Source organism: Musca autumnalis, unplaced genomic scaffold (assembly GCF_047663935.1).
Source record: "Musca autumnalis isolate F117 unplaced genomic scaffold, ASM4766393v1 scaffold_3, whole genome shotgun sequence".
Classification (NCBI taxonomy): domain Eukaryota; kingdom Metazoa; phylum Arthropoda; class Insecta; order Diptera; family Muscidae; genus Musca; species Musca autumnalis.
This window is the reverse complement of record NW_027411866.1, coordinates 94,653,959-94,667,347: the sequence shown is the minus strand read 5'-3', so window position 1 is coordinate 94,667,347 and position 13,389 is coordinate 94,653,959. Positions and strand designations below refer to the sequence as shown.

At 33.8% G+C, this 13,389-nt stretch overlaps 2 protein-coding genes across 2 annotated transcripts; one reads left to right on the top strand and one right to left on the bottom strand.

Annotated features, from left to right (window-relative positions):
* Positions 1-1,836: 1,836 nt before the first annotated feature.
* On the bottom strand, positions 1,837-2,887 carry LOC141399729 (venom allergen-1-like). Its single transcript, XM_073978963.1, has 3 exons — positions 2,738-2,887; positions 2,256-2,650; positions 1,837-2,189 (listed from the first exon to the last, which is right to left on the bottom strand). Exons 1-3 carry the CDS (start codon positions 2,855-2,857, stop codon positions 1,928-1,930), a joined length of 777 nt encoding a protein of 258 aa, XP_073835064.1. The 5' UTR covers positions 2,858-2,887; the 3' UTR covers positions 1,837-1,927.
* Positions 2,888-11,024: 8,137 nt separating this feature from the next.
* Positions 11,025-12,100, top strand: LOC141399728 (venom allergen-1-like). The gene is made up of 3 exons (XM_073978962.1): positions 11,025-11,176; positions 11,287-11,681; positions 11,748-12,100. Exons 1-3 carry the CDS (start codon positions 11,057-11,059, stop codon positions 12,007-12,009), a joined length of 777 nt encoding a protein of 258 aa, XP_073835063.1. The 5' UTR covers positions 11,025-11,056; the 3' UTR covers positions 12,010-12,100.
* The last annotated feature ends 1,289 nt before the right edge of the window (positions 12,101-13,389 follow it).

Here is a 13,389-nt window from a genome sequence, read left to right as displayed (position 1 = left end):
AGAAAAATTTACGCACAAAAATTTCGTGTTTGGGCGCAGATTACTGCGATCCTGTGAGGGCTACACCCTCATGTTATACATTAAAAAATGCGAAATCGCGAGTACTACAATCAAATAATAAGCTGTTAGGGAAATCCAGCTGCGCGTCCCGATTAGAGCAAAAATTCAAAAAACCCCATTTTTCAGGTTTCAAAATGTCAGCATCCGTTTGAGGTAGATACAGTGGATATATTAAAAAATCATACATTAGAAACTTCAACTCTGAAGTATACTCTTTAACTTCTCCTTTGAGCATTAAGCTCTACATTGTGTTGTAAAACCACTAATTGGAAAATAACATAATGAAACCCGTTTAATTCAACGATTTTTTCCGATTTTTTTACATTAGTACGACCACAGCTTCCGCTCAAATTATTATTTTAAGAAACCCCTCGGTGAATCGGGCTAAAACAGTTTATTTTACCGAAATGCGGTCAAAAGTTATGGTATAGTAAAACTAATCGCGAGTTACAATACCCCATACCTCAGTTTCAACGTAAGTTAATTTTCTACAAAAAGCTTGATATAAATTTTAGATTAAATGTACTGTATCTTCCGAAATAGGTGGGGTAACGCCCACCAATATATGTTATGTCTTAGTTTTGACTTATACTTTAATTCTATGGTTTTAAAGTAACTACTAATGCGAGGAAAAAAGTTCGGGGCCGAAAGGGTTAATTATACCCTGCATATTATGGTGGAGGGTATAATTAGGGGGTGGGAGTGATCCCTCTCTAGTGTACAACCTTCAAAACGTAACAATACATATATACCAAAATATAAACCTCTATATCATTTTCAGCGTGGAGGTATTTTACCCAATGAGAATCCGAAATACCAAGTTGCAGTCACTTTAGTAGAAAAAAATTCTGTGAAAATATAAGAAAATGGAGGCATAGGTTCCTACATTTTTTGTGGATAAGTTTTTAAGCACTAGCAACCTTATTTGGCTAATTATAGGCTAACTATTTTGGTTGGAAAATATAGCTATATATATATATAATTATATAATTATTTATATATTATAATTTATAATTATTTTTTTAATTCATTTTTATTAATGCCTTCTATCAATCTATATACATTGATATTTACATTAGTCTTATCTATAATTCGAATTTTACATTGATTATATAAGCTCTCCCAGTGGTTTACTTATACATAAATCTAAGTATATAAATTTGCATTTAGAGTGATCACCATGAGGGCTCTAAAAAGACTCCGCAACGTGATTTTTGAAAAAAAAAATTTTCAAATGCTAGCTGGGACTCCGCAATGTGATTTTTGAAAAAAATCTTCCAAATGCTAGCTGGGACGTCTTCCTATATCCCCTATAAAAGCGTTCCGCTTGATTTTCGATTTGAAGATTTTAGGCACATTATCTTACCGAAATATCGGAAATTTGGTATTTAGTCTTCTTTCCGCCAGCAATTTGTCTTTATAAATCGGCGTTTTTATATATCCCCCATTGAACTGTACCTCCCGAATTTCGGTATTTTGTAGGTTAGCCACATTGTTTTACCGAAATTTGGTATTTAGTCTTCTAAGTGTTCCATTTTACCGTTCTTACCGAAATTTGGTATTTAGTCTTCTAAGTGTTCCATTTTACCACTTGTTATATTTCGATGCGGCACAGCTTGGTCGCATCAAAGTTTATATAGCCTCGTTAGCCTAAAATTGTTCCTGTCACGGTGGAAAGGTGAGATAGATAACTTAGATTTAATCTATCTCTTCAACTACAACATATATTTCTGAAAACTCGAGCAATCGGAAAATAAAGAACAGTTTTTGTTCAGGTTTTATAGAGAGATTGTAATTGTAAACGAGTAAGATCATATAACATAGCAACAATGACTGAATAACAACACGAAATTAATACAACTAAATATTAATACCACTTGTTAACTTCGTACTTTTCCGATTTTGAACACAAATTAGGATACTGAGGATTTCTACCACTGCTGCATGATGTTGCTGGAGAGCTGCAATTTTTATAGATGGGGAAGCCCAGCATATTGGTGGTGGCATAATTACAAGCAATCAAGAAAATTTGTCTACCGCCATCGATTCTGAGATCCTCATAAGTGGCAGCTGCACAGCCCACACGTATATTACGATCAGCTACCATAACAGTGAAGTGCCCAATTGCACTAAAACGTATCAATAAAAATTCAAATTAATTAAAAACTCAATTTCTTTCTAAATTTTTTACTTACGGTCCTTGATAGCCAACAGGGAAATAATTGATATAATCCATTTTAACATCCTTAACTTCATCATACCACATGGCAAAGGATTTTTGGAATAGAGAGCTATAACTTTGTTGACCCCAGAATGATCTCCAAGCCAAATTTTGTCCAGCATATTGAAAGGTTTTAGTGTTGCGACATTTATCATGCTCCATTTTACATTGAAGAACGTTGTAGGCAGCAACGGCAGCCAGTTCATCATCCCATTCCATGGTAGCCATACGACAAGCTGGTGCTAGACCATTGACACCACCTCCAGCTACCAAATTACGTTTTTCATTGTGAGCCCTTACAATTTCAGCTTTCAAATTAGCATCGATATTGACAAAGGCAGCATTGGCGGGACATGAGGCATCAAATATCTGATAATAGAAATTTAAGGAAATTTTAAAAGAAATCAATAATGTCGGTTTTTTATAATCCTAGTAAGTCAAATTTTGTTAACGTACCTTATTGCGACAGGCAACATGAGTTACTCCTTTATTACACAAATTTGTTGAACAATAATCATTGCCCACTGCAGAGGCAATTAGACAGCCAACGATTAAAAATTCTATTAAGTTATTCATATTTACTAGAATTGTATGTAATTCACACTGTAGATAGTGTTGAACTGATAGTGATTTGTTAGAAGTGTTCTTCTTAAATACTAACAAAATTGACATATGTTTTGATATCAAGGTCGCTACATCTAACTTAGACCATGTAAATTTCAAACTTGCAGGTGTTCTCTAATCTGTCTTATCTTGCCTCTTCAAAGCTTTTAAGTATATATTGTTTGTTTTCCGTAGATAAAACCTATTTGTATAGCCCTGAATATATTTTCATCAAAATGTGTAATTATATACATACATATAATAGGAATATAGGAAATGGATAGGTCATACCCTACGGAATTGCAGAGACAAGCGCTTGAGTGTTATCCGCAAGTTAGCCGTAGAAGGGGTAGACCTGCAAACACATGGAGAAGGTCAATTGAGGCAGAAGCAGCGAGTATGGGACGAAGTTAGAGCGAAATTAAATACTTATAATTATATATATTGTATTATAATTATATATACATATTATAATTATAATTTTTTTTAATTTCTTTCATCTTTATTAGGTATATATTATCATGTACAATTTATATATCACGCGAAGCGATCAGCTTGTCTGCAGGAAAATTTTACAAGTGATTTTTATACATTCAGTTTACATATGACAGTTTAATACCACGGTTACACTTAACCGGATTAACCCAGTGGGTTTGGATTTCAAATGTCAATTCCATAGCGCAAACGTCAAATAAATCCTCTCGAAGTGGGTTAACCCGGCAAAAAACGCTAGTGTAACCGTACTCTAATATAGTTCAGCTGTTGTAATACGTTTTTACTTAAATAATTAAATAAAATAATAATAAAATTAATATAATTTTGTATAAATACATAGTTAGGAATTCATTTAATATGATTTTAATAGTTTATTTCTTTCTGATTTTATTTGTTGTGTTGAAAATTTCCAAAGGTAGTCCATTTTGCGTGGTTGGAAGGCTGACATTTAAGGCTGTTCTGCCATACTCATTTTAAAAGCAGGAACCCTGTATCTTCCCTCAGCTCTTCTTCTTTTCCTTTGGTTGTGGTCGATGGGTCGTAGTAGAGAATTTTCACCATAAAATTCATTAGTAATTGTTGCTTTGTAAAGGTTTTTGATGTTTAATACATTCAAAGTTTCGTGTATATTTTTGTTTTGTCGCATTATATCACGTTGGTTTGAATTTATATTATTTTGTTGTTGTACAGATCGAATTTGTTTAAGCTGTTATCGAGTGTTTTCAGTATATTGTTTTGAGCCGACTGCAGAATAGTGCAATGTGTTGGGTTTCCCCAGGCTGTTATTCCATGCCTTTAGTAGGATTCCACTAGTGAAAAGTACGCTTGTCGTATGACATGGTATGGGGAACAATTGCTCAGGTGATAAATGGCGTATGCTGATTTTCTAAGGTTCTTTCTTGCGTTCTCGATGTGCGGTTTAAATTTGAAATGGCTGTCTAAAACTATGCCAAGGTATTTGTATGTGTCTACCACTTCTATTTTTGTTGTGCATATTACCAATATTTTTGAAAATTTAACATAGCTGAAGCCAAGGTTTACCCTTTTAGAACACTCGACTCGTGATTGTATATTGTACAAATTAAATACTTTTGGATAAAATGAAATGTTTTTGAACGTGGCAAAAAATTTTGGCTTTAAAAGATAATTTGCGTGGAAGCTCTGGCTATATTTATGTTAAAAAATTGGTGAAAATGGGTTGAAGCCACCATGTCTTTTTTTGTTATCTCTGGATTTGTGAGTAAACCACACTTCCCTCGAGTTTCATGTCAAAGTAAAAGCAGAAGCAAGCTAAATAAGGATCATCTCACTAATGTATTACTTTTCAAAATTCGTCTGCTTCTACCATTAAATGGTGCTGACATTTTGAAGCCAGATTTACAGTGTTTTTTGAAATTTTCTTCTAATTTCATTCCGCAAACATTATTTTCAAAAAACCATATATAGGATTGTAGTACTTGTGATTCTGAGTTATTTGATACGAATATTGTGAATGTAGTCTGAATAGCTTCATAGAAATCTGCATACAAATGCGAAAATTTTGTGCGAACTTTTTTCTAAAAATCATATTTTTCGGGCCTAATTTTAACAATTGTCATTCGATTTCTTCATACTTGATTGCACATTTTAATTTCTTACGTTCCTGATCCAATAAATCATTCCCCGTGAAAATCCATCTACTAAAACGCGGGTTACAAGAAATTCCAAAGTAGAAAAAACATCTAAAATTGTTTTTGGAAATATCGCGTATTTTATCGCGTTTTCTACGGTTTGTTTCCACTGCAATGAAACAACTAGTACAGCATCTTCAGCGACCGAATATTCATGCATATTAATGATATTGATTTGTTATTTATATATTTATCAATTTCACCGAAAGTATTTTGGATTGTATTACACTGTGCAACATTTTCAAGGTAATTTTGTGCAAACAATTTCAAATGCGGTTTTTATGAAAGTACAGACGCAATAGACAAAAACCCGTTTTGGGTTTTGTTTTGTTAGATCGGGTTCGGATTTTATGACCCCATCTAAACATGGCTAAATATTGACTTTTTAAAGAAAATCGGGGCTATATCTTTGAAACTAATACGAATCTTTCCATGACATCCGCAGCAAACTTGTAGATAAGAACAAGAAGAATGTATTTGGAAATATAATGAATACGAATAACCTCGTTTATTGCCTCAAATTTTATAATATATCTAAATTTTCCGTGATTTGTATATATTTCGCAGTGTATCTCCAAAACCGTAAAATTTTTCTTTATGTTTTCTTTGGGAAAAATATTAGCTGGAATGCAATACACAAATCTTCAGAACATACCATTGTTGTAAAATTCCTCTATCGCGTTGTCTCTATCATATTTTTCAACGACAATTTGATAAATATATCAACAATACATTGAAATTTCAAATATGAGAATAAACAGCCTGTGTAAACGTTGTTTGAAATATGTTTTGTTAAAAGTATAATATGAAATACCGCCTAAACAACTTGAAATAAGTGTTTTACAGTTTCAGAATGTTCTGAAGAATTGCTGAGGACATTATTTGGAACATTTTTGCGAAAGGCTACTTGGTTCAACTCTCAATAGTTTGGCAGTTACTGACCATAATTTCAGAAATTATGAAATCTTTCCTATTTTTATCAATTTTGATGTGTTATATGCGGTTTTTCGTAGTTCGTCTGTTTGACATAAGTTTCTACTACTTTAGGACTACAATATTGCTGAAGACCGCAAAGCAAAATGCTTATTAGTTTCTGAGATAAAGTACGGATCAATTTAAAAAAGTTCGTTTTAGCCCTGTATAGATGTGGCCATAAAATCCAAATCTGAATTTGTTTTTGCATATGGTAATATTCAAAAATGTTTTACAATCGTTGAAGTTGAGGTTCAACATTTAATAAGTCGCGAACTGTCAATATATTTTATACAATATGAATATATTTATATTAATTAAAGTGTTTTAGCCGGGGTCGCATAAAATGAAACATAAAAAATAATTTATGTGGAAGCTGTGTTGGTGGTAATATTAAAAAATGGGTAAAAATGTGTTGAAGTTTACAAGTTTTTTTGTGTTCTTTCTTGATTTCTGGTCAAACTACGGAAAATGTAGACCTGAACTTAAAGAAAGAATTGAAGAATACCCATTGGGCAACATGGTTCTAATGTATGACTTTTCGATATATACACTGCATCCCCCTAAAATCGATGCTGACATTTTGAAGTTTTGAAATCTGGGTTTTTTGAATTTTTCTTATAATTGGAGGGCGCAACCAGATAATTACCCAAACTATTTACTGGATTATAGATCTCGTGATTCCACGTCGTTTGATGTATATCTCATGAATGTGCTTCATACAGCTTCCTAGTAATAGAAGTCCAAAGTCGAGATTTTGTTGCGTAAATTTTCTTTAAAAACCTATTTTTTGGTTTCAAAATTTACAGCTGTGTCTTAGGTACCCTTGAACCCCGCGTGATTTTAGTTTTTTTACGCGCCGGATCTAATGAACCCTTCCGCTTTCAAATCCATCCACTAAAACGGCGGTTATAGATACCTTGAAAGTAGGAAATTCTGCAAAATTATATTTTGATGATTCCGCGCATTGAACCGCGATTTTCTTTGGTTATTTTTACATAAATGGAACCTTTTATTCGCGATGATATTATTTTCCAAAACCGTGTGGCATAAATTACCGAAATTCAGGAGTATTATTCGTATTTCATATAAAATAGAATTTGGTAGCACATCCGCGGTTCTTGAAGAATTTGTTTAAAATTTGTTATAATGACGTATTTTTTATAGGCGGTCACTGAAATCGGATGCGCCTTATAATCTTATGTAGATCGCGCAATTTTTACCCACATTAAGGTTTTTTGAACAGTAAGATGCAGCTGACAGCACACTTTGGCCGCTGAATGAAAAGTGGAAAAATCGCTACATATTGATAGAGATGCACTAGCTGTATCTGAAAAGCGCATGCGCCTTAACTGATTTTAACGAATTCGCGAATTATACGTTTTTTAACTTTTATGTTTTTTCTTTGGATGTAATTTCAATATTACTTTCTATTTCATAATCCTATTGTTTATCAAAGTAAGCAAATACACTTTCGGGTTTATCATCGCATTTTCCCTGAAGAAGTTTCAGCAAGGTCCGTCAGTCCTTGCATCGAAATTTAACGAAGTAGTAGAATAACTCCCAAAAATGTTTTTTCTATTTTTCGTATTGAACAAAAAATATATTTTTGAAATAATATTCCAACAATAAGTTTTCGTCTTTTGTTGTTGCTGTAATATGGCAGTTATAAATCCTTTTTTTTTAAATTTTGGTCTCATATTTTTCTACGCTTTGTCCAGAATCTGTACGTATTTTTAATTTATTTTTTCGAGTTTTATTTGGACTCTAAATTAGAATAAATTAAATTTACTCCAAGATTTTTTTCAGTATTTCTTGATTTTCCGCGAAAATAGAAATACATTTAGTAAATATTTAGGCATCTACGGATAGATATTAAATGCTGTTAACGCTTTATATATAAATTTTCTTATTACAACACAAAGGGAATTTTTAAAATTTTTTTCTTTATAAGGGAATAAAACCCCCCCTAACTTTTGGGCGCAGCATCCGATTTTGTGAACGCGAACAGATTTTAAACCACGATTTTTTTCTTAACCCATGTACCAAAAATCGTGAATGTGCTTGTACAAAATTGTTTTAATTTTTTTTCGATGGAATTGTAAAGGAAATTTGAAATTTACCATATATCTTTTTTCATAAAAAAGTTCAAAAAATAGGCAATTTTTAATGTTTTTATTTTTTTAATTTATTATTTTTCGCATTAGATTCTGGACTGGGTTAAAAAAGTGTTTATATATTGCTCTCCTGTGATCATCTCAATATCTGACTGGTTGTTTATGGGTATTTGTGAAGTATTTTCGTTTTTTCTCGCATATATACGTCCATCTTTAACCCTAACATATCTCCAGCCATTCTCCTTTGCTTTTATTTTTGCCATCCATAGGAGACGCCTCGTCATTTATATAGATGGATATGTTGGTTGGGTTGTTGTTGTTTTCATCGAGTACATTCTCGTCCACACGATGTCCCTTCATATTTTGCATAATCATTTTTTTTCTTATTTATGGAAGAGAACTTAACAATTATTTTGTTTTTTGATTTTATGCTGTATGCAATTTTTTTGACCACGGCACCTGCTTCCATTTTTGATGCATTAGCATTACCTCCCAATTTTCGGTATTTTAAAGCTTGTGGCCTCAATATTCCACCGAAATGGCTGAAATTTGGTATTTGGTCTTTATTTGGGACATTAAACGTTCCATATTAAATTTGTCGGTATAGATCCATGCCTTCATGGAGCCCCATAGAACGGTACCACCCGATTTTCGGTATTTTGAAGATTTTAGTCTCATTATCTCACCGAAATGGCTGAAATTTGGTATTTAGTCTTCGTTGGGGTATAACACTTTCCCCCAGGCCCACGCCTTAGCATAGTCCCCATAGCCTCATTATCACAACGAAATGGCTGAAATTTGGTACTCAGTCTTCATTGGAGATATAAAACTTCCACCAGAAATTTTTCGGTATAGGTCTACGCTTTCATATAATCCCCATAGAACGTACCTCCCGATTTTCGGTGTTTTGAAGGTTGTGGCCTCAATATTCCTCAGAAATGGCTGAAATTTGTCATTTAGTTTTCGCTGGGGGTATAAAACTTTCCCCAGAAACTTGTTGGTACAGGCCCACGCCTTAGTATAGCCCACATAGAACGGTACCTCCCAATTTTCGGAATTTTAAAGCTTGTGGCCTCAATATTCCACCGAAATGGCTTAAATTTGGTATTTGGTCTTCATTTGGGGTATTAAACGTTCCATACGAAATTTGTCGGTATAGGCCCACGCCCCATAGAACGGTACCACCCGATTTTCGGTATTTTGAAGGTTGTGGCCTCAGCAACCCACCGAAATGGCTGAAATTTGGTATTTAGTCTTTGTTGGAGGTAAAAGCCTTTGTGACTGAAATTCGTTGGTATAGGTCAACATTTCGACGGTACCTCCCGATTTTCGTAATTCTGAAGGTTGTGACGTCAATATCCCACCGAAAGACTGAAATTTGTTATTTAGTCTTCCATGGGGTTAAAAAATATTCCAGAAAAGAATTATAAGTATAGGTCCGCGGGTTCCTATATCCCCCATAGAAGAGTACCTCTAGATTTTCGGTATTTTGAAGGTTTTACCGAAATACCGGAAATTTGGTATTTAGTCTTGTTTGAGTCTAAAAACTTTCCGCCAGAAATTTGTGGGTATTGATATAGCCCCCATGGAACGGCACATACCGAATTTCGGTATATTGAAGGGTAGCCACATTGTTTAGCAGAATTTGCTGAAATTTTGTCTTCTTCATAAACGAAAGGAAACTAATACTAATACAACTCGTAGTGGAGGGTATAACCAGTTCAGTCTGGCCGAATTTAACGCCGTTCTTACTTGTTTAGATTAGTTTAAAACATTTAGGCACTAGAGGTATATGTGGCCGAAAAATTTCTGGACCTAAAATTGAGGACAGAAAAGAAAACTCATTATTCCTTTTTAGTTCAGAATATTTTATGGTGGGGGTATAAAAAGTTTGGCCCGGCCGAACTTAACGAAACGACTCTTTACATGCTTAATTTTTGTTCAGACATACGGTTTTTTGTACTAATTATGGAAATGTATAATTTTTATAAGGGCGTATTTGGTTTTCCGGCTATTTGACCCGAATGTCCAAATTCAAATTTTGTATTTATATAATTGTTCTACAAACATCCCATACGGGATATGGGAGACTTCTCTCATATCAATGAGTGCACCCCGATTCATATTAGCTCAATGACATGGGACCTACAGTTTATCGCCGAGTCCGAACGGCGTGTTCCAAGACACCACTTTTGTAGAGAAGTTTTACATGACTGAAATACTCAGGAAATGTCGCCAATTGATCAGTTGATCCCTCAGTTGATCCCGAATTACGTTTTTGCACACACGGGGTCGATAGAAACTTTTATGACATTACACTTTTGACTGGACTATAACCATAGTCGGAGTTAGGGAGCGCACCTGTAGCGTAATTCTGTTTTGGTTATCGACAAAAATCGGTAACATTAAAATGCAAGTTTTTGAATAAAAAGTACATATAAAAGATGAAAACACTCTTACTAGAGATAGGATTTGGTGGCAACTTTATTTTGGACACTATCTTACTGAAAAAATCGTAAATTTCCGAAATTATATGCTTTATAAATATACTGATTTTCGTCGGTAACCGAAACGTGAGTTAGAGAATCCCACTACTGGTTCAGCTATTATATGTACATATGTATATAATTACACATTTTGAGGAAATTATATTTAGGGTTATACAAATAGGTTTTATCTACGGAAAACAAACAATATATTCTTAAAAGCTTTGAAGAGGCACGATAAGACACATGGATAAATATTCGGCAGATTAGAGAACATCTGCAAGTTTGAAATTTACATGGTCTTAGTTAGATGTAGCGACCTTGATATCAAAACATATGTCAATTTTGTTAGTATTTAAGAAGAACACTTCTAACAAATCACTATCAGTTCAACACTATCTACAGTGTGAATTACATACAATTCTAGTAAATATGAATAACTTAATAGAATTTTTAATCGTTGGCTGTCTAATTGCTTCTGCAGTGGGCAATGATTATTGTTCAACAAATTTGTGTAATAAAGGAGTAACTCATGTTGCCTGTCGCAATAAGGTACGTTAACAAAATTTGAGAGGAGGATAAATTGATTATGCATTATTTGCATCTGCCCGTTCCCTACATTATTGATTTCTTTTAAAATTTCCTTAAATTTCTATTATCAGATATTTGATGCCTCATGTCCCGCCAATGCTGCCTTTGTCAATATCGATGCTAATTTGAAAGCTGAAATTGTAAGGGCTCACAATGAAAAACGTAATTTGGTAGCTGGAGGTGGTGTCAATGGTCTAGCACCAGCTTGTCGTATGGCTACCATGGAATGGGATGATGAACTGGCTGCCGTTGCTGCCTACAACGTTCTTCAATGTAAAATGGAGCATGATAAATGTCGCAACACTAAAACCTTTCAATATGCTGGACAAAATTTGGCTTGGAGATCATTCTGGGGTCAACAAAGTTATAGCACTCTATTCCAAAAATCCTTTGCCATGTGGTATGATGAAGTTAAGGATGTTAAAATGGATTATATCAATTATTTCCCTGTTGGCTATCAAGGACCGTAAGTAAAAAATTGAGAAAGAAATTGAGTTTTTAATTAATTTGAATTTTTATTGATACGTTTTAGTGCAATTGGGCACTTCACCGTTATGGTAGCTGATCGTAATATACGTGTGGGCTGTGCAGCTGCCACTTATGAGGATCTCAGAATCGATGGCGGTAGACAAATTTTCTTGATTGCTTGTAATTATGCCACCACCAATATGCTGGGCTTCCCCATCTATAAAAATTGCAGCTCTCCAGCAACATCATGCAGCAGTGGTAGAAATCCTCAGTATCCTAATTTGTGTTCAAAATCGGAAAAGTACGAAGTTAACAAGTGGTATTAATATTTAGTTGTATTAATTTCGTGTTGTTATTCAGTCATTGTTGCTATGTTATATGATCTTACTCGTTTACAATTACAATCTCTCTATAAAACCTGAACAAAAACTGTTCTTTATTTTCCGATTGCTCGAGTTTTCAGAAATATATGTTGTAGTTGAAGAGATAGATTAATCGAAGTTATCTATCTCACCCTTCCACCGTGACAGGAACAATTTTAGGCTAACGAGGCTATATAAACTTTGATGCGACCAAACTGTGCCGCATCGAAATATAACAAGTAAGAACGGTAAAATGGAACACTTAGAAGACTAAATACCAAATTTCGGTAAAACAATGTGGCTAACCTACAAAATACCTAAATTCGGGAGGTACAGTTCAATGGGGGATATATAGCAACGCCGATTTATACAGACAAATTTCTGGCGGAAAGAAGACTAAATACAAAATTTCCGATATATCGGTAAGATAATGTGCCTAAAATCTTCAAACAACCGAAAATCAAGCGGAACGCTTTTATGGGGGATATATGAAGACGTCCCAGCTAGCATTTGGAAGATTTTTTTTTTTTCAAAAACTACATTGCGGAGGCTTTTTAGAGCCCTCTTGGTGATCAAAAACTGATTATGTCACTTGTATGATCAGAAAGGAACTCCCTGTAATGATTAAAAAGAGTTCAATTTAGTTAAATACAACACAACAACAATTAAAATACAACACAACGAATGTGTAGCAATCACTAATAAATCATTGAGGCGTTTAATATGTGACTATTTTTTTCGTTATTTATTGTCACATTTTGATCATCTGAAGATTGAAAAATGCTTAATCAAAAAAGGGGTCATTCAGATGTTAGAAAAGTGATTAGAATTATGAATCTTCTGATCATATTTTGAACAGCTAGGTGATTAAACACTGATAGTTTTGTTTTTTTTTTTTTTCAAACATAACGGTTTGATTGTATATAATTCTCATATACACTGTCTACAAAACTTTGATATAAATATCACGTATAATATTATGAATATTGAAAAAGACAACACATGTCCTGGTTTTGCCAAATGAAATGAAGAAAGTGAGTAAAGAAACAGTATGCTAAAGGGTACCACAGAAAATAATAAACATTATAGAGGCTATGTATACAAACAACAAACTACATGTGCGTCTCAACGGAACCACAAGTGATATATTTGAAACAAATACAGGTGTTAAACAAGGTTGTCCGTTATCCCCACTCCTATTCGCCGTAACATTGGATCAAATTATGCTACAACTTGAAACGAAGAAAAGGGAAATTGTCTGGAATTTGCACCGAAAATTAGAGGATCTTGACTTCGCAGATGTCATCTGCTTATTATCGCACAAATTCACCGATATGCAAGAAA